The 22,717-nt window shown below is 40.7% G+C and overlaps 1 protein-coding gene across 1 annotated transcript in view; it reads left to right on the forward strand.

Moving 5' to 3' along the window:
* MBD5 (methyl-CpG binding domain protein 5) overlaps window positions 1-22,271 on the forward strand; it is a 159,750-nt gene extending 137,479 nt beyond the window's left edge. Inside the window, exons 10-12 of the mRNA XM_015563760.1 lie at window positions 7,161-7,234; window positions 14,789-14,864; window positions 18,258-22,271. Of these exons, the coding sequence (XP_015419246.1) occupies window positions 7,161-7,234; window positions 14,789-14,864; window positions 18,258-18,329 (222 nt within the window). The 3' untranslated portion in view covers window positions 18,330-22,271. The remainder of the gene's footprint in view (window positions 1-7,160; window positions 7,235-14,788; window positions 14,865-18,257) is intronic.
* The last annotated feature ends 446 nt before the right edge of the window (window positions 22,272-22,717 follow it).

The raw sequence follows: 22,717 nt of genomic DNA on the forward strand, positions 1-22,717 counted from the left end.
ATTCAAGCCACTTTTAAATAGCTTCTTCACTTCTATGTTATAATATAGTAGAGGTCCGGTGCACAAAAATTTGTGCACTAGGGGTGGGGGGGTCCCTCAGCCCGGCCTGTGCCCTCTCCCAGTCTGGGACCCCTCAGGGGATGACCACCTGCTGGCTTAGGCCCGCTCCCCAGGGGATTGGACCTAAGCTGGCAGTCAGACATCCCTCTGGAAGCCCGGGAGCCCTCGGGGGATGTCCACTTGCCAGCAGGGAGCAGGCCTAAGCTGCAGTCGAACATCCTTAGCACTGCTGAGGAGGCGGGAGAGGCTCCCGCCATCACCGCTGTGCTGGTAGCCATCAGCCTGGCTTGTGGCTGAGCAGAGGTCCCCCTGTGGGAGCACACTGACCACCAGGGGGCAGTTCCTGCTTTCAGGGTGTGTCATAGTGACCAGCCATTCCCAGTTGTTCTGGTACCCTCACGCCATGAGGGTGTGACCATCCTGGGTGAGGGGCTGATGGCTGTCTGCAGGCTGGCCATGGCCCCCAGCCACCCAAGTTTCCAGTGGAGGCTGATGAGAAACTGGTATCTGAGATTTATTTATCTTCTATAATTCAAACTTTGTTACCTTGAGCGGAGGACACAGCTGGCCAGGGCAGGCGAGAAGCTTGGCTTCCTCCATCGCCAGGGCAACCAAGTCTCCTGCTTGCTCCAGCTCCATGGCTGCTAGCCACCATCTTGGTTGGGTTAATTTGCATATGCTTGCTCTGATTGGCTGGTGGACGTGGCTTAGGGTGTAGGGGAGGTGCAGTCAATTTGCATGTTTCTCTTTAATTAGATTAGATGTGAGAATCGTAAGTAGAATGGTTTTTGTATTTTTCTAATACAAATTTATACAAGTACATAACTATTAAAAATGTTTAAGGTCTGTTCATGTTCCACCTAAAATAATTTCACACACCACCAGTGGCACTTTGGGAAAAGCCACTTTGGTGTTGATAGAGCATCTTCCTGTTCACTGTCTTTTTAGATTCTCTCAATGACCCATAAAAATGTGCACAAATATCCCCATTTTACAGATGAGAAAATTGAACCTCAGAGAAGCTGCATTCCCAAGGACACAAATCCTAGGCAGTAAAACCTGGTCTCCTAACTCTAAGTAGTATTTGGCATGATACCATTCCCCCAACAGTAGCTGCTGATATTGTAGAGATGGGATGGGCAAGTGAAGAAGGAAGGGGGAACTCGAGGTCAGCTATCTCGGTTATGAAATCTGTGATGTTGCTTGTGCTCTGTCCTTTGACCTCTGTATGACAGCTTTGCCTCAGCTAAGTAGCCACAAAGTCATCACCAAGAGATTTAATCCTACTATCAGGATTAAAACCTGCAGGGAATGTTAACATCTTCTCTAATTAATTGGCTCTATCCAAAAGTGATCTGGGATTTTTTTTCAAATATATTTTTATTGATTTCAGAAAGGAAGGGAGAGGGAGAGAGAGATAGAAACATAAATGATGAGAGAGAATCATTGATCAGCTGGCTTCCTGCATGCCCCCTATTGGGAATTGAACCCTGGATCCTTCAGTCTGCAAGCCAGTGCTCTAGCTACTGAGTCAAACCAGCTAAGGCTGATCTGGGATTTTTGTTCCAGGTTCTTCTCATATAGTCTATACCTCAATTTGAGGCTGTGGGGTGCTTAAACAATAGAAACTTATTTTCTGACAGTTCTGAAGACTAGAAATCTGAGATGAAGATGTCAGCAGTGTTGGTTCTTTCTGAGGCCTCACCTCTCAGCTTGGCTTGCAGGTGGCAGTTCTCTCTGTCTTACATGGTTTTCCTTGTTTCTACTGCAACTCACTTTCAGAGGGACAGCTTGCTATCTAGAAGGTTTGTGTCTTCCCTTGTCACAGACTTTAAGTTTCTCCTGAGATACATACCTGCTACTGTGCTGACCCCAAATCAAACTTAGTTAAATTACCAAGTGTTGATATGTGCCTTGTGAACAAAAGAAGCAACAAGAGATTTAGACTGTTCAAAACACTCTCAAATTTTCACTGTATAATAATGTCTGGCTTTATGCATATGTTTCGGCTTGGCCTGCCAGTATCAGGCCGAAACCAGCAGTCTGACATCCCCAAGGGATCCTGAGCAGGTCTAGGACTATTTGCGTCAAAGAATTGCTATACCTAAAGAATGTGAATGAGTGAAAGAAGAGATTTAGGAGTAAAAAAATGAACATATGTGCACGTTTATATATGAGGTAATATGGGAATTTTAAATCCATATAAACTCTAAGTGTCTTTTTCTAGTTCTTAAATGATATAAGTATAAATGTCATGCTGGCCTTTACTATAGCATCGTCATACTAGAATGAGAATATGTGGGCAGTAATGATTCATTATAAAGTCCTCCCCCAATTTGACATCAAGATCGGCTTGAAATAATTTTGGAACCCCTGGCATGTAAATGTACAGGGAATATCTATCCTATCTAATAATAGACAAACAAGGTAATTAACCATACCTCCGCTATACTTCCCATTGGCTAATCAACAGGATATGCAAATTAACTGCCAACAAAGATGGCAGCTGGCAGCCACGCAGCTGAAGTGAACAGGAGGCTTGCTTGCTCCAGTGATGGAGGAAGCCAAGGTTCCCCACCTGTGTGGCCCAGCTCTGAGCTCTGGATGCAACAATGTTGCAATTATAGAAGCTAAACAAACTCCAGATACCTGCTTTCAGCCGTCAGCGGGCTCAGAGCATAGAGTGCCAGTGATAGTAACAGAGTTTCAATTATAGGAGCTAAACAAACCCAGATACCTGCTTTCAGCCAGCCACATCCTCAGAGCTGGAGCCGGGCCTCAGAGCTGGAGCTGGATCTCAGCTCCAGTGACAGCTATAGAAGGTAAATAAATCCCAGAATTAAAAAAAAAAAGAAAAAAAGAAGAGGCTGGGAGCTTCAGTCCCCCACCAGCCTAAAAACGGCCCTCTGCCCCTCACCCAGACTGTCCAGGCACCCCAGTGGGGACCCCCACCCTGAAGGGGGTGTGACCAGCTGCAAACAGCCATCAGCCCCTCACCCAGGCTGGCCATGCACCCAAGCGGGACTCCCACCCAGATCCTGAACACCCGTCAGAGCAAACCAGCCAGCCCCCTCCCATGCACCAGGGCTCTATCCTATATAGTAAAAGGGTAATATGCAAACTGACCCTAACAGCAGAAAGACTGGGAATGACTGGTCACTATGACACACTTGCAGTCCTCCGTCACTGAAGCAAGCAAGCCTCATGTTCAGTTTAAGCTGCCTGGCTGTCGGTCGCCATCTTGGCTGTCAGTTAATTTGCATATATCGCTGATTAGCCAATGGGAAGGGTAGCAGTCGTACGCCAATTACCATGTTTCTCTTTTATTAGATATGATATGTATATGTATATATATATGTATACATATATATGTGTATATATGTGTATATGCCTAAGCAGCTGTTCGACCATTTGACTGGTAGTTATGATGAGCACTGACCACCAGGGGGCAGAAGCTCAATGCACAGGCATGGAAACATGGAACAGACTGATGAATCTCAGAGGGGAAGGAGAGAGAGGGAGGGCGGGAAGAGATTAACCAAAGATCTTATATGCATACTAGAGGCCCGGTGCACGGATTCATGCACCAGTGAGGTCTCTTGGCTTGGCCTGTGCCCTCTTGCAATTCGGGACCCCTCAGGGGATGTTGGACTGCTGGTTTCAGCCTGATCCCCACAGGCTAGGCCGAGGGACCCCACCAGTGCACAAATTTGTACACCGGGCCAATTTCAGCCAGATCCCCGCAGGCCAGGCCAAGGGACCCCACTGATGCATGAATCCATGCACCAGGCCTCTAATAAGATTATAATTATAAGTTAGAGTATTGTGTATGTTGTTTCCTGCTCCTTCAGTGTCAGTTTTATAAAATATGTTTAACCTTTTTAATATATATTAAATCTATATATGTATTCGATTTTCCAGTATTTTTTTCATTTACAAGTTAGCCAGGTAATTTGTGAGGGAATGTTTATTAAATCATTAAATATGATTTCTATTTTCCTAGAAATTGAATTCATTTTGTTCATCTCTGATACCATTTGGGTGGGTGGTATCTTTAAAGAGCTTCTTGAATATTGTGAAGATTTATGAATATTTCCCCAGAAACAACATGTACTCTTCATCTATAATAATAAAAGTGTAATATGCTAGTTAGACTGGACATCCTTCCGGACATCCTTCTGGATGCCAGGGCTACAAGGGAAGCCTGGGTCCCAGATGCCTGCCAGTGGCCAGAGAGAAGCCCAGGTCCTGGGTGCCAGAGGGAAGCCGGTGCCAGCAGCCGGAAGTAGGAAGGCCTACTCTTGCGCGAATTCTGTGCATTGGGCCTCTAGTATATTATATTTCACAGTACAGTAGAGTACTAAAATTCTATTAAATTTTCTTCAAACAAAATAAACTATATATTTACCTCTGGAGATGTATGATCCTGTTATATCAGAAATACATAGACATATGTGTATAGTTAGTTTTAGAAAGCACCATCATTGCTTTCTCTGTCAAGTTCATTGACTCCTTTATAAATAATGTAGTTTGTTGTGAGAGTATCTTTGGGCCTTACAGGCAAAATTAAATGAAGAAATCTTGTAGAGATTTAATTCAGAAAAATCACCAGAAAATTATCTAAGCATAGAAAAATTTTGAAAACAAATTTGGACTAGTGTCTAAATTTCTGTAAAATTTTCATTTGATTTAAAATAATTTCACTTAATTTTTTAGTATGTGTGTGTGTGTATGCATATTATATATAAAATATATATAAAAGCCTAAGTGACCATTCGACTGGTAGCTATAATGCGCACTGACCACCAGGGGGCAGACACTCAATGCACAGGCATGGAAACATGGAACAGACTGATCTGATGAAACTCAGAGGGAAGGGAGGAAGGGGGAGGGCAAGAAGAGATTAACCAAAGATCTTATAGGCTTACTAGACACCAGGTGCACAGATTTGTGCTCTGGTGGGGTCCCTTGGCCTGGACTGCTGGGATCAAGCCGAAACCAGCAGTCCAACATCCCCCAAGGGGTCCTGGATTGTGAGAGGGCACGGGACAGGCCGAGGGACCCCCTGGTGCACAAATCCATGCACTGGGCCTCTAGTTATATATAAAATGACTGTATATTTCAATATTTATCAGAGTTGGTATGGTAGAGGGAAGCTGAGTGCTTTGGAGTCAGACATGAATTTCAGTGCTGGCCCTGTTACTTAAACTCCTGAGTCCCACCTGCAAAATAACAAAAATAATACTGGCTTTCAGTATTACCATATTCAATAATAAAGCAGTGCCTTTTATATAAAAATGCACAAGAATGTCTCTACTGCCCCTTATTCCTTCTTTAACTAAAATTAAAGAAAATGGAAGACTTTATAAAATTGTTTGGCCTAACTTAGCCTTGTTTTCTTTTTAATTAAGATGAATAGGGAAAGTTTGCACTGTGGTGTCTTGCTTTGTTTCACAGTGAACCTGCTCTGTTGCCTGCATCCATCCGTCCCTCTGAGGTCTCTCTCTAGACCAGTTGTGTCTAATAGAAGTTTCTGTTACAGGAGAGCTTCCTTCCTGCTGCCAAGAAGGCCATTTAAATATAAGTGGAATTAGCTACAAATTACACAAATGTAATGTGTGAAATCTCTTTCATATGCTCTTTGTGTGAGTGAATACACCATGGTACCTCATGTCTAACATGAAATGTGAAAATGTATCCAGGCACCTTTTTTCTTTTTCTTTTTTTAAACAACACATGGATGTATTCACTTTAAAGTTTTCTAATCATCCCGATAAGACGTTTTCTTCATGGCTCCTGTGAGTGTCATCTCTTGTTCTGGCAATGATAGATTGGTTATCCCCAATGAACTTGTGTATATAAAATATTAAAATCCTTTAGGACAAAATATGAAAATCACCATTTGACTTCTCTCACTGAATACTTAGAAATGCTTGTTTTCAGACTTGATAGTGAAAATACTGTGTTGATCATTATTTTTGTACTAAATTTGAAGTGGTCAAAGAAATAGTCACTTATAAATAATATTCAGTCAGGGAGATTTAAAGACAAAAGTTAATAATAATACCCTTGCTTATTAGTGTTTACTTTCTTACTCATGAGGCATTCTGTGAACCTCTGAATGTTTACATAAAGGTAGTGTAGGGGTGGGGGAACTGGGTTAAGGGATGGGCAGGGGATTTGCCTTGAAGTTGTGTTTATACAAGCAACACTGTTTTTACTTAGTTTGTCCTTTTATTGTTAAAGATCAATAAAAATAGCAATGTTTTTCTAAAGGTGTTTTTATTCACAAGTTACATACAAATTTTCATATTTATTGTTTTTCTTAGGGTAGATGGGTTCAAAAACTGAGATAGAGATTATTGGGGTGAGTGGCAGAGGCACCTCCCCACCCCCATGATCCCCAGCTACCATCTGGTGGCCGCACTGTAACGAGGTAGAGGCTTCGCAGAGGGTGGTAGTGCTAGAGCAGGAGAGGGGAGAGGACTGCCCATAGGTGTGGCAACACCCTCTTCCCACATCAGTAAGGACTGTGAGGGCATCCCTAGCATGCTAGGTGATGCTAGCTGCTCATGCTTGGCTAACTTCCACGTGACTTGTCACATTTTGGTTCTCACAGCAATTCTAGCAGGAAGGTAGGTATTATGGTCCTCATTTTAAAGAGGAGGAAACTAAGGCTCAGAAAATTTAAGTGTTTTCCTTATGCTGGGAGGTCAGATGCAAACTCCACTCACCACTGCTCTTGTCCTCCCTGATGGGACACAGATTTGCAGTTTCTGAACAGCAGGCAATGAAGAAAGCAAAACAGGATCTCTGATTTATATCGTTTTGCCAATCAAAGGTTATTAAAATTCCAAGTTTTGTTCTTAAAACACTGTTTTAAAAATGTTAACAACTTAAAAGCCCAACAGTCTTTCATTTCCACTGCTGTTTGCAGCCTGGAGCCTGGGCCAGGCTCTACGTGGAGAGGACACGACACTGGGCAGGGCAGGGCAGTGAGGCCTCCCCAGTGCAGAGCCTGCTGTGCAGCAGGAGAGAGAAAACAGTGGTAACAATCGCAGGTCTGGGTAATGTGATCTGGTCTTCATACCTTCACTCAGGTGGAGCCCGAGAAGCTGAAGACACTAACAGAAGGTTTAGAAGCCTACAGCCGAGCCCGGAAAAGAAACAGAAAGTAAGCTCTATTATTTTTCTTCCCATTTTTTAAGTAATAAACTTTGGGTTTATTTCTTTATTTTTTATTGATTTCAGAGAGAAAGGGAGAGGAGGGAGAGAGAGATCCCACACTGCAGGGATCAAGCCTGCAACCCGGGCATGTGCCCCGACTGGGAATCAAACCATGACCTCCCCATTCATAGGTCGATGCTCAACCACTGAGCAACACCGTCCGGGCCCATTTAGTATTTTGAGGATATAATTTACTGGTTTCCCTTCAAACGACAATGAAATCTCACTGATTAAGAACAGGTTGATAGTTATCACCAAAGAGGCCCATTATAGACAAACCAAATTAGCTGTTTCAGAAAATATTTTCTTAGCAATTTATACCAGGGGAAGGGATGGAGGGTTTGGTGTGTATCGGCTCTTTCCTAACTCCCTCCATCTCCATCTCTCTGATTCAGTGGACAAGGGAATATGATTAATAGTCTCAACATGTAGCAATTAAATGGTCTCTGAAAGTAGAGCAAAAAGTCTACCACTTACAATTTGGCAAATTAGTCAAAGTGATGGTAAAGAATTCTTTTTTCTCTTGGGGCAGATGCAGTGAGTTCTCTTTGAAATTGTAACAAGAAGATGAACTTTGGGACATTATTATTCAAGTTTTCCCAGATCTTCATATTCTGAGTAAATGTATAATGTTCAAGCAAATAATGCTTGAAGCATAGTTTCCACTATAATACCATGTAGTTTCGTGCATCATAACTTATTTTTTACAATTTATCTTTGTTGTTGAAAGTATTACAGATGTCCCCTTTTTATTTTATTTTGAGGTACAGAACTTCAAGTGTTGCTTCTGTGTGTGTACATGAAAAATTATTTTCAAATATATGTAACTGACAGACCTGTTCAGATACTACAGTTTTCATCTTACATACCAGACATCCAAGAATTATGAAACCAGAATGCTTAGGCGTGCCCTTTGTGTAAATATCTATTCAAGGGCATTCTAGTTCTTTTAGTGGGGTCGTCAATAATTCTTGCCAGAGGTAAAATTTTAGAACTCCACAGATCTTGGGGAGACTCTTTATCTTACTGGAACGTCTCATAACAGGGTGTCAACTGCAAGGGCCAGCTCCTATGCTGGACTCCGGTGTTGGCACTGGCTGGACGAGGGCCCAGGGAATGGGCAGATTGACTGCAGAGCTGATGAGGAACGCAGTGAGGCGGGTGCCCTCTGCTCTGAAAGAGACTCTTCCTGTGGAGGCTCGGTAGTAGGATAAGGCCTATCCAATTAATATAAGATCTGAATGAAAGGAGAGGAATTGCAAATTACCTACATCCCAAATTCACAATGGGCTGTTTACTATAGAGTGTCAACTGTACTTGTTTATTTGATGTAAAAAAAAAAATCTCTAAAATCTTTCTTCCAGTGAGGCATGCGGGTTAGCTGGATTATGAGCAGAATACCCAACGCATAGTTGATAATGCAGAAATGAAATAACTCCTCCAAATTTTTAGATATTCTGCCTTGAAATAAGCTGTATTTTCCCCACAAATTTGTTACTATGCAATTTCTGAGAGGTATTGAGTAACAAACAGTGGTTTAACCATTTTTTCTTCAAAACCAGTTTACTATTTGTAGTGAATGATCTAAAGTAACTCTGATGAAACCGTAAACTTAGCATGCAGGCTAAAGAGGTAAAGAAGAAATGATGAAGCACACATTAGTAAAAACAGGTTTATTTATACCATTGTCTAAGTAGACGGACTTGCCTTGCAAATGCCCAGAAGAATAGTTTACACTTTGCACGTGTGGTTTATGCAATCACAAGATGGGCCAGAATCACTGAGCCCATTTATAGATGAGGACACTCACACCCAAATCGCTTAAATAATTAGTGGAAGGACACATGAGTGATAAATGATATGTTGAATCCAGTCATTTATTTATTCCCCAATTTAAGGAAACTAATTTACAAAAAAAAAATAATAATAAAGTGCCAGGCACGGTACTGCAGGATCTGGAGTTCACTGATGAAGAAGACAGACCCAGAAACACACAAAATGCTAAAATTGCAGGGATGGCAATGTGTGCAGTCTATTTTGAGATCATAGAGAAGCTGCATTAAACTCAGGGACAGGAAGACTCCTGGAGCAGATGATCTCTACCTAGGTGTGAACCAGATGAAAGAAACAAGGACTGCAGTGGGGTGGGCTGGGAGAGTGTTCAGATGAGATCAACAGTTGGAACTGGGACTATAAGGTGTCAGAAGCTGTAAGAGCTGTAACCACAGGCGTAAGCAGGAACAAGACCGTAAGGGCCCAGTGCAGGCCCATGGGATCCTTGATCACATTGGAAGTGCCTGAAGGGGTCAGTGTTTTTACTTTAGAAATGGCTGTGTGGAGGATGAATTGTAGGGGAACAATTCTGGAGGCAGGAAGATCATTTAGGAGGCCACAGTGGAAGACAAGGGAGATGGGGACTCACACCAAGGAGGAGCACAATGCAGATGGAGGAGGAGGAGTGTGGTATAGAAATATCTGGGAGGTAAAATTAACAGAGCATCCTGGCGACTGACTGGCCTGTGAAGGAGAGTAAGCAATCAAGGACAACTGTCAGGGTTTTGGTTTGGATGTCCTGGTGGGTGGCGGAAACCCTGACTGGAATGGAGAAGACAGGGAGAACTGTTAGGTGCTGTGTGGGTGCCTGTGGGATAGGTTGGACACCCAGGTCTGAAACGGGGGAGAAACTGTATTTGACATTGTAAAAACGGCCGTGATCACAGAGAGATACCTTGGCCGGATTGAACACGGGGGCATTTGAACACGTACTGCAGATACTGAAGAAGATGGGCAGAAAGGAGGGGGATCATCAGTGGTAGGAGAGTAGGGTGTTAGAAGCCAAAGACTAAAAGTTTGGGGATGATAGAATGCTCAACAGAGGTCCCGTAAGACAAAAATTGAGACATCTCCATTGACTGGGCAGTTTGGAGGCCAGTGGTCACCTTAGTGAAACCGGTTTCCACTGGAGTAGTGGCTATAAAAACAAAGTGGCCATGGGTTGCTACCATTAATGTGAGAAGTTCCTGAAAAACAACACTAGAAAGTTTGTAAGGTTACAAAGATCTGACTGCTTTTGTAGACAGGGAAAAAGAACAGCGGAAGAGACTGCAAGGGGAAGATGGTACTGAACAAGATTGTTACGCGGTTGGTCTTTGATCTGAGTTGAAATCCTGTTTCTTTCACTTCATTCCTCTGTGCCCTTGGGCATGTTGCTTAACCTCTCTGAGCCTAAATTCTTCATTTCTAAAAGAGGCATGGTAATATCTACCTTTTATGGTTTTTGTAACAGAGATAACATAATTAGAGCCTTAACATAGTACTTGGTATATAGTAAATATTTAGTGAATAGTTATTTTTATTATAAAGATACAGGTGAAAGAAACAAAAGTACCTGATATTTATGCAGTTGAAATATTCTATCACCATATTAAATGTTTAAAACATTATGTAGTCATTTTATTCCTCAATATCCTACAAACTGTACAATAAAATATCTTTAAACTTACATGCTTATTACAGCCTAACCGCAAAAGAAATATTAACATATTTATTGATGACACTACTCAGGGTCATTTTGTACTTAAAAAAGGAAATAGCTTTGCTCAAGAAAAATTCCATAGCTTTAAGGATGTTATGGTTTTCATTGATGTGAAGATAAAAATATCTGTCTTATACGTACATATAAATTATTTGATACCCTGATTTTTACAAAGCTGGAAAATGATAAAGTAATAAAACAAATCATACTTTTAGTTTAAAACCAAGAAATAATACTTAGTGTGTAAAATTTTCTTAAATCTTCATACTTTATGATAATGTTTTAGAGTCTAAGGTTCTTGACTCTAAGTCTTCCCCAAATTTGTTCTGTTCTGCATGAAGTTGCCCAGATTTTAAACTAACAGCGTAGAGCAACATGCAATTTCTCATTTCCCTCTTATTTCTTCTACCATTCACAGATGTGTACCTGGCTTTTTTTTTTTTAATTAGTGAAGAAAAGGATAATGTGTGACAATATAGGCAATGGAGATGAGAAGTGGCAATTATCTCCATTAATAACTAGAAATGTGATTATATGAGCATCAATTGCTTAATCAAGTAGGTTTTAGAGTGTCCATTAGTAAAAATGTTTATTATTAAATGTCAGCGGGATATGGAAAATAGTAGAAGAGACACCACAGGGAGGCCCTCTGGACTGGAGGGCTGAATTTGACTAATTGTTCATTTCAGGAACTCATGGAGTTTTTTCTTCCTCTTTTAAGCTCATTTCCCCCCTACTTGACAAGTGAGTGTAAAAGTTGGTCTGGAGATTTGACATTTGGGACAGTCACTCTTTGACTCTCATGATATATTCAAGTAGTTTCATGCCCCACATCTCTGTATCTATCCTCTCTTCCAAGAGTAGTCACTTCTTCCTCTATTAACTACTTAAGTTTGTTAAAGAAAAATAATATTATACTAATTTAGCTTAAGTTAATAAAAGGTACTTGAACTTAGAAAACACTTTAAATACCTTGTTGAAGAATGAGATCACAGACTCCTAAAATTCTATTTAACAAATAATATTAAATTACTTATCTTCTTTAATGGTGATGTTATTGTAATTTTTAATTAAATTTATTGGGGCAACATTGGCTAATAGGATCCCATAGGTTTTAGATACAGAGTTCTATATACAAGATCTGTATATTGCACTGTGTGCCCACCATCCAAAGTCAAATTTTCTTTCCCCCCCAACCCCTCCCTCTTTCCTCTGGCAACCACCAACCACACTGCTGTCCACGAGTTTCAGTTTTATATCCCACATGAGTGAAATCATATGGTTCTTAGCTGTTTCCAACTGGCTTATTTCATTTAGCATAATATTCTCGAGGTCTGTCCATGTTGATGGCTCTTATCAACAAGACAAGCAATAACAAGTGTTGGAGAGGTGGTGGAGAAAAGGGAACCCTCATTCACTGCTGGTGGGAATGTAGATTAGTACAGCCACTGTAATTTTTAATAGTTACATAAAAAATTTATGACTCTGTTTATTACTTTTAAAACTAGTTGTACTTAAATATTCATTTTCCTCATTATAAAATTAAAATCGGTTTCACCAATTCCCCCTACAAAAGTCATAAGGTATTGCATGCAAGCAGTTATCATAATACCTACCTTTTAGGATTGTTGTATGGTTTAAATAAGATAACGATGTAAAGATTTAACACAATTCTTGGCACAGAAAATTTTCAATAGATAGTAGTTATTTTTGTTATTGAGGTAAAGGTGAGAGAAACGAGATTCTCTGATGATTTTTCATGAAAACATTTTACCATCTTTTTAGGTATTTAGAACCTTATGTAGTCAATTTTAAACCCATAATATCTTATCATCAAAATGTGTAACAAAGAAATATATTTTAAAACTTATGTTCATACTTTTCAACACAAAAGAAATAGCAAGGATAAATCTGTTTAGCACATAATACTAGGTGTAATACTGTTGGGCAACTAGGCAATGTGTGATACTATCAAGATCTTCTCCAAACAGCCCCCAAAAACCTCAGCTAAGCGTAGGCGGCCCTGCAGTCCTGAGACTGGATTCCTGCCCAGTCACCCAGAATTCTGCCTAGCCAACTCCTCACTGCGAACACAGGGCAGACTGACTCCCCTAGGTACCCTGGCCCTCTTAAAACCAGAATGGGTAGGTAAATAAAAACAGTATATAACAGGTTATATCAGTTTGGACAGTGCTCCAAACAGTAATAACAGAGCGGGGGGGTGGGGGGGTGGGGGGGTGGAGATAAGTTGCAGAATGGTGTGTATTATCAGGACACCATTGGGAGATATATATACTGATAACACAATCCTAGGTACTGTTTATGGATAATCATATAAAATATGAACACATTCTAGAAAGATATGCAACACAGTTGCCTTTGAGAGGAGGGTGGGAGAGAATGGGCCTGGGAATTGTTGACAAATGGGAACTTCAACTTTAATTTTTTAAAGAAAAAGGACTTAAATATGTCGTCTGTTAACAGTCTGTTCTTGGAAATGGGTTTGTTAGTTGTTCATTTATTTTATGCACTTTTCTGCATTGCTTAGATTTCTGAACGTACCTGGGAAATATAGACGCTGGAGGCTAGCTTACAGGTCAGCAAAGGTGGGTGGAAGAGGCTTGGTGTCACGTTACCCTTATAATGTGGTTACAGCCAATGCATTCATCTTTCCTTTTGGTTAAACTGGCTTAAGTGCATACTATATGTTTTCCAAAATATAGGGCCAGCATGCTACCTTTGGACACATATTTTTATTTAATAAATATAGGCATCATGATGTGCCCAGCCGTGTGCTACTCAGGGATGGGAGACTCAGAGTTCTTCAAGGTATACCCAGAAACTAGGTGTAGGAATGGTCCGTCCTGGTACGTGAGGATACCAGGCGAGGCGGGTGGTGAGCCTAAAGGCCTCATCTAAAGGCAAATGCATTTTTAAACACGTCGTGAGCCAAATTAAATGGGACTGTGAGCCAAATTCTTCTGTATTTGTAAATTCTGATCTCCCTGTAGATGCTGAGATACAGTTTAACCCTTGGAAAGCTCTGCAGCTTTTCTCATAGTTGTCCTGGGAAGATAAACGAAATGGATCACCTTACTCAGAATAACTGGGTAATTATTTATCTGCATAAAGCAGGGGAAATAAGTTAACAGAATGGACAAAGGGTACGTGACTGCAGAGGTGGCTGGTGTGGATTTGCCTGCGTTTAGTAATTAGTCCAACAGCTTCCCAGATGTAAGTTTCAATCCAGGCAGCTGTGCTGTGCGTGTTATTCAGGCCAAGCGTGTGTAAAGGAATGCTGAATGGGGAGAAGAGGTCAGGCAAGTGATAGACACTCTGAGACCGTCATTCTTTATCTGTTCAAACAGTTATGCCATTTGGGTTTGGGGGGAAATGGGGTGGGCTCCCCGCGTGGAGGGAGCCTTGGGTGTGGCCAGTTCTGCAGCCAGCTCCCATCTGAATATCAGCCTTCACTAGCTTCCTGAAGCCCGGAGCTCCAGAGAAGGTAGAGGGAGCTCCCTAGTGGCCAGAGCCCGCAGTTCAGCCCCTCCGCCCTTCCCTTTGGCCACATGCCTGGCTGCTTCCCGAAAAGAAACAAGCCAGAACCAGAAGAACGCAGGACCAGCTGGAGGATAAGCTGCGTCTATGGGAAAAAGACCCATGGTCCAAATTCCTTGCAAAATTATCAGATGTGGAAGAAGCATGTGGAAGGGGAGAGAATCCGTTTTCCCCAATCGTGTGTTCAATCCCTCCCCCCCTCCACCTCCCGCCCATAGATCTGCTATTTTATCGTCAGCCTTCAGTGGTGAGAATTCCAGAGTGTGTTGTCATCTGAATTTTCCAAATGTGAATATAAGTTGATTTTTCTCTGGTGGAATTGGCACTTCTGTTTTCTGATTAGGGAATTAAATTGCCGTTTTGTTACTTTAATTTATTAATCTGATGTGTTGTTTTCATTAATTCTAGAAGTGGAAAGCTAAATAACCATTTAGAAGCTGCTATTCATGAGGCCATGAGTGAACTGGACAAAATGTCTGGGACTGTAAGTTAATTTATTTTTCCATTATACTGTGTTTCTTTGAAAATAAATTGTATTGCACTTTTTTGCTATAGTCTAAAATATTGTCAAGCAACTCATGTAGCAATACTAAATTACTAGGCTCTAAAGAAGACTGATACCAGAAAAGATCCAAAAGTAATTAAAAAAAATAACCTAGCGGTATTAACTATGTCTTTTTCTGAGATAAGTAACTTTTTTTCCCCCTGCATATAACATTTTTTTAAAAAATATGAGCAACAAAATATTGAATTCAAACCACAGCTTTCTGCATTGGACCCTGAATAGCCATGGCCATTAATGTTGCCTAAATATTCACTGATGCAAATTTTGTCCATAGAACAAAAAAGTGAAATTGAACAACAAGGTCAAGATCAACAGTTCATAGACCTCTCATTTCCTTTGTACTGTTAGCTAAAAAATAAAATATTTGGCACAAAACTCTGTTGTTAAGCAAATTAACACTATAACCTCTGGTTTTAGAGAAGTAGTATCTACTTTTTCTTTCCTTTATTGAACAGTGCATATAACAGTGTTGAATGTAAGCAATTTAATCATTATCCTCTAATTCACTAATGTAAACCCTCAAAGTATAATTTTGGTAATCGTTTTAAATATGTGACATACCTAAAGCTATTCAGCTCTGAAAGGTCATTTCTTTTCCTTTTCCTTTTTCTTGACACTTTGTGCTAACACGGCTATCTGAGAGCCACCCAGTGGCTATTGCGCGACAGGTGTATGTTATAGACTCACAGAATGTTGGCATTGGTCTGGGCTTTAGAGACTCTGTGATCCAACCCATCACTTCACAGATGGGCAAACTGAGGCCCTGAGATGTTAAATTTCCTGACAGAAAAGTCTGGAACTAGGATTATACACTCAAATGCCTTCTAGGACCAAGGAAATAATACCCATAGGTAAGGTGAGTCAGGTGTGAGGAAAACAGCAATTCGTGTGGACTGAGACATGCCAACCCAGACGCGCTGGTGAGATCAGGCTGCCCGCCACTGCCGGTCTTAGAGGCTCCGCACAGAACTGCTCGCTCCCGTCTGGTTTTGACTGGGGACGGTCTTGCTCCACACAGTGTTTCAGGGGCCCAGGTTCTTTAGCATCCACTGTTCTTTAGAGCATCAGGCTGCTCCATTATAATCTTGGCATCGAGCCCTGCAGCCTCGAGAAGAGAGTGCACACAGAGCACCACCAGGGTAGGTTTTACGGGCCAGGCCTGACAGATATCACTCCTGCTGACTCTCGGCCTCACCCAATCATGTGGCCTTTTTTTTAAAAACACATAGTTTTATTGATTTCAGAGAGGAAGAGAGAGAGAGAGAGAGAGAGGGAGAAAGAGAGAGAGAGAGAGAACATCCATGATGAGAAAGCATCATTGATCAGCTGCCTCCTGCATGCCCCCACTGGGGATCGAGCTGATTGTGTACATCTCTTTCTAACTCTTAGTTCTGTGACATCACATTGGTAGCTTGAAATCGACCATGGTGGAAGTATTTACACTGCGGAAATTGGCATGTGCTACCATGTATTTGTGTCCCTCCACAGGGAGCTAGCTAGTTGTTAATCATTTGCTAACCTATGAAGTCGAAACCTTGCGGATTTCTAAAGGGTTGAGGGCTCACAGATCTAAATTAAGAATTCAGAAGCTGCAACCATTTGTTGCATATTTTTTTACTGGGCATGTGCCCTTGACCGGAATCGAACCTGGGATCCTTTAGTCCGCAGGCTGACGCTCTATCCACTGAGCCAAATCGGCTAGGGCTCATGTGGCCTTCTTAACTCATGGACGAGGACATGCCTTATACAAGGTGCCTGCTCGGGAAGAAGAGAAACTGGGTTTAGCGAGCATCTCTCTAGTGCCTGCCTCAGGACATTGGCCTCTGTGGCCAGGGGACAGTCTTGGGCCACGGGGACTGTGGCAACCAGAGTGTGAGCACCCTGCAGGAGGGGCTCCTTATTTTCCTGAGATGCTAGAAGTCTAGAAATAAAATCTCTCTCTCTCTCTCTCTCTCTCTCTCTCTCTCTTTCTCTCTCTCTCTCTTTCTCTTTCTCTCTTTAGTGTTGACAACTATTTTTAAAATAGTAAAACATCGGATGGCTAAACAAAATACCTTTTCATGGGTTACTAGTTTATATTCTTGAATAATGGCTTTCCTCGATTATAAAAAGATTTCAGTTATAACTCCTTATCAGAGGCTATGGCTTTTTTAAATGTGTAGGAAAGGGTTAAGAGGAAGAGGCATTTTGAAAAAATGCATAAATGTTATTTTTAAAATTTAAATATTATTTTTTAAGAAGTCTTCTGCATTTGACCCTGAATAACACTGACCTTTGCTATTATCTAAATGTTATTTTTTAAAACATACAATAGAGCCAACTTGTTGTGAATATCACGAGCTGATTGTGTACATCTCTTCCTAACTCTTAGTTCTGAGACATCACATTGGTAGCTTGAAATCGACCATGGTGGAAGTATTTACACTGCGGAAATTGGCATGTGCTACCATGTATTTGTGTCCCTCCACGGGGGGCTAGCTAGTTGTTAATCATTTGCTAAGCCGCTGCCTTGGGTCCATCCTGCTTTTCCTGCAACTTGACCTTTCCCTTTCTCATCAGTAGCCACAGTACAATATGGGGCACCTGATCACCCCTCTAACACCTGTCCTCTGCCCCTCGAAACCACACCACCTGCTTTCCGATACCTGGCGATCATGCTCCTCGTTTGATTCGCCTCTGCTCAATCTGATACACAGCCCTGAATCCTGCTAGTTCTGTGTTAGTTTATAAAGACGACTTGTATTAATTGCTCTTCCCAGACTACACAAGCTCAAATCTGCCAACAGATGGTGGTGGTGTTCCATTTTCCATCCTGACTCTTCTCATAAATGAACTTCTTGGGCCAAGGTTCTTGCAATTACTGACCCTTCTTAGTAGTTGTACAATAAGTAGGGTGATGAGTGAAGGAGAAAACATGGCTGGTGTGTATTCACCCACTTTCCAGGTCCTGGTGGCATTGATGACCTAGGGCTCTCTGATGGGAACGGCCTTGTTTTCATCTTCAGTGCACAGCAGCAGTGGCAACTGCGCATCGCCTCTCCCGCGCTTGAATTGTCCCAGTTCCTCCTTTATGTTCCACTGTTGTGGGTCCACAGAGCGCTGCTCCGCTTCCAAGTTTCCAGGACTCCTCATATTCTGCAGTGACCGTGGGCACATTGAGATCTAGGGTCTTGGTAAACATTTTAAACACCCAACGAAAGCAATGATTACAAATAAAAAGCCTGAGCCTGTTTCCTACGTTTCTGTGTCAGGAATCAGAAGGTATTTATGATTTCACCCTCTCTTGTTGTTTTCCCGCCTCTTTATTTCCAGGTTCACCAAATCCCACATGGAGACAGACAAATGAGGCCCCCCAAACCCAAGAGGAGGAAGATCTCCAGATAACAGGGACTACTACACCATGCACAGTGTTTATGAAAGGAACGTGCACAGATCTCTCTGCATATAGGTATTGATATAGCCACCGTTATATCAATATTTATACCATGGCAGAGAGCTACAGCCCCCACAGGGTGCTAAAAGAAACAGTGATACAATATTTTTTTGATCAGGAAGGATAATGAATGCTGGAAAAACCAATCAAAATCCCTGGGTGATGGGCGTGATAAATGGTCAAGAGATGACTGAGAAACCCTTTTTTTCTATAACACTAAAATTGTGATTATAAGAGATAGTCCAAATGTTTCTGAAGACTTTTCAATGTTGTATATAGAAAATACAGAATTTCATGGTGATATCAGAAATGTAAATATTGTACAATATTGTCATGTACAAGCGTACTTAATGCACACTTTATCTTTTATTGTACAAAGAAATAGTGTACAAAATTCTTTGGTTTCTATGGAGTACACCTACCAGAGACTACCAGTGTAAAGTGATAAATAAAAATACAACCTAAATGCTTTTCTATGATAATGTAAAAGATGCTGTTTTTGTATTTAACAGCAGAGAAAAGGCATGATGATGTGCATTCCCTGAATTATGACATACACTGCACACCACTGAGTGTCCATTTATATTGTCTGTTTGGACGCACTTGGCCTGCAAGCACTGGACTTGACCTCGGGTGTCTAGGAAGTCGAAACCTTGCGGATTTCTAAAGGGTTGAGGGCTCACAGGTCTAAATTAAGAATTCAGAAACTGCAACCATTTGTTGCATATTTTTTTTACCTAAGTTTTAAAGTAGAATAGGTTTTATAAAAAAAAAAAATCTTAGAGGGAATATTTTACTCAGTCATTTCTGTAGGTAACGTTTGATAGCCACCTATTGAACTAGATTGCTTATGCTGCACCACCGTGATGCTCAGAGCTAAGTTTCTTTGCAAACAATACCTGACAAGATAAAACTTTCTTCTGCTCCTGTACATGAAGGCTAAAGCCCCACTTTGAAATCATCATCAGAGGGAAGGTTGGTTATAATTCAGTTTTCCTTTGGGGGCAAAAAGAAATATGAATCATCAAAGCAAGTTTCATATATCCATCCATTTATCAGTATTACTTAATCCGCAAGCTAAGGTGGCTTTCAAAATTATTAGCAATGGTAATTTTTTATCAGTATTATGTAACATATCAGATTTATTTTATTTAAAGAATTATTTATACCATTAACAGATTCTTATATATATATATATATTAATGTGGCTGAAATGTGCAGGTTAAATCTATTAACCAAATTATTTATATTATATTAAATAAGAAACAAATTTGAAACAAATGTAGAAAGAAAATACTACATTACAAGTATACAAGCCTAAAACTGTGAGCCATTGTAAAGTACAAGGTTATTAATAAGAAATGTAGCACAACATAATTTTCTGTCTTTTTTTTTTTCCACAATTTTTGTGGTGGTGGTATAACCCTATCTCCCAAGCAATTGAACAAATTTTCAGGCCTCCATCCAGGCTTCTGTTGATGTATTGTCAAAAGAAGTCCATTATTCCTTTATTTTTCCTACGACCAGCCCCACCCCCAAATTCTTACTCCCATAAGGAGCGCTGCCTTGTCCCCCTAGTCCAGGGCTCACTCAGCAGCTTAGTGATCAGGCTGCTGGGAGGCCCTCCAATAGCTCACCCTGACTCCTCTCTCATCCATCCCCCAAACTCCTCAGTCCCATGATGTAGCAGAGTTCCAGTAACTCAGGAAAAAGGAGACCAAGCTCATTCCTCCAACTGGTTTCTTGGGGCCACAGCACAGAACACTCCTCCTGGGCTGTTCTGTAATATCAGCAGCTCTTAATTCTTCCCCCAGGTCTCCTGCGTCTCTGTGTCCTTTCCACTCCCACCCTCAGCCCTGTCCCCAAGCAACTGGCCACACTGGGCTCCATGGGCTGGAGGGAGGGACCTTTCCTTCTGGGGTAGGTTCGTTTTGTCTTTCCCCAGTCCTAGAGTCATCTTTTGTGTAGTTGAGTTGGCCCATTTTTGTAATTAGTTGATATGTTCAGTGTGTTTCAACCATTAACGTTGTCCATTTTTTGTGCACCAACCTGCTTTTCTACTGTTTTGTTTTATATGATTGATTTCAGTCACAGATAAGTGCCTATGTCTGTCAAGGCACGTGTGTGTGTGTGTGTGTGTGTGTGTGTGTGTGTGTTCATATGTACAAGTTTCTTCAGCCTTTGCTTTTTTGTCTTCAGACTGAGTTTGTGTCAATCAAGCCTTCCTTTTGATATTTTAAACTAAGTGGGTTTGTGCTTCCCCCACCCATGTATACTTTACATCAGTAGACCATGTAAAGTATGTTTGCACCCATGATTTCATTGGCTGCTCACAGCTTTGATGTGGGTGTTATGTGTGGTTGTTTCAGTCCACCAGGGTTTTTCCCCCCCTTTCTCTTTTACAGTTATATGATTTCATGTAAGCAGTTAATGTAAACATTGTTGGCATGACAGGTCATGCAGAGCTGTAACATTTTTTTTTAATGTTGCACCTACTTTACAATTAAAAAACTGGTCACCATACTTAAATTTTGCCCATAGAGCCATTTCTTTCTCTTTGTATTAAAGCCAATTCATTTTTTTTAAATGAAGGCTAGCCCTTCTACGTTAGTACATTTTTTTATTCCCTAAAATAAACTCTTCCCCCTAATATATCTGAGAATGGAAACAGAATGAAAATGTTTTGCTCCTTTTAAGAACTTAATAGCTCCCCTTGGAAAAGGCAAACTGATTTTATTCTGTTCCCCTAACAGCCTTAGGAAGCACAAGGAGAATAAACTATACCTTTATGTTGTACCCAAAGATTATTTCCAACAAGTGAAAATTAACAGAGCAGCTCTTGTTTGATTTGTCTTGTTTGTGGCATTAAAAGCAATCGAGTTTTTATTTATTTAAAGGAACATTTCAATTCTATTGTGACTATCAATACTTTAAGAAGAATACTCATCCCTTGTGATATCATGGGCCACTTCTAGTCTTTTAATTAGACCCTGACTTTGAGTTATTTGCTGTGTCTGTTTTTTTTAAGTAATCACAACCTTCTGTTTTGAACATACAGCAGAATTGTGGGAGGAGCAGAGGGCAGTTATTTTGTTTTCCGTTAAGTTTTATGAAAATTCTCTACTGACTTACCCCATGAGGAGATTCCTTTTTCATTTCAGAGCGCAGTTACTTTGGTAATCGTCTGTGCTGTGTGCAACGTGCCTGTGTAAGTCACAGGCCATTCTGCACTGAGATTTTAAAATCTAAGATGCGTAAGATGCTAGTGACATTGCTCTTTGTGAAAAGAAAGCCAAGGATTCTAGACCTTACCGAAAATCTGAAATCTTGTTTACATTGCCCATTTATGCCCAAATAGTGTAACACAAGACTCAAGACATGTCACTGTCATGTATAAAATGAGTTATGCAATACTTTATTGATGTGGGGGCTGTGGCCAAATTAATAACCTGATATTAAGAACTGTAATATTGAATTAGTTTATCTTTTTCTTTCATTCACTCTACCACATTTGCATTAGCCAAAGAGATAAGAACATTAGTAATTCATGTGTGTAAAAAAAAAAAAAAACCCTAGTGATTTTTAAATCAGTGAGCCAAAAAGCAATAAGCAATTCCAGCATGGGATATCCTGCTAAGAGTAGGGAATCTGATGGAGAAAAAAAATATACAAAAAGCATTTTCTTAAATATGAAAGATTAATTTGTATCTACTGTAAATATGTATTATCAGCCTTACCTGCTTTTATACACACTGTGTGTGTACTTCAGTGACCTTTTATAAACCGGGGGAAAAAATGGTTGATTTACTGATTTGTTCTGTAAATACAAAGTTGTCTATAAATTGGAAAATTTGATGCCGGATGGCTTCACAATATACAAATGTGTTTTGTAACATCATGCCTTTATGGATTAAGTATAAATACACTGATTGTCTGTATAGAAAAGTAGCAATTTACATTTCACCTGCATTTCAAGTGAATATCTTTATCCAAATGGTTATAGCCTTAGGAAAAATAAGTGACATCAGCATTTTCATTGCGGAAAAACAAATATGGTTTTGAATTCACCAAAACTCCTTTTCACACTCAAGAGTCTTTTCAGTTCCATGCTAAATGCCTTGTATTAGGAGATTTCCATAGGTGGTTTGATTCATCGATCCAGGTCTGGGCTCTACCTAGGAAACCTTCCCAAACTGGATTGTTCTACTTTAGAGACAGGCTGTGCGTCTGAATTTCTAAATCGTAGGCAGAGAAAAAGCCACAGCCACCTTACTGCTTTTGACTTATTCTTTTCTGCTTTAGTTCATACGTCTTAGAAACACCACACAGATAGTCAGGG

This window comes from Myotis davidii, unplaced genomic scaffold (genome assembly GCF_000327345.1).
Source record: "Myotis davidii unplaced genomic scaffold, ASM32734v1 scaffold110, whole genome shotgun sequence".
NCBI lineage: Eukaryota > Metazoa > Chordata > Mammalia > Chiroptera > Vespertilionidae > Myotis > Myotis davidii.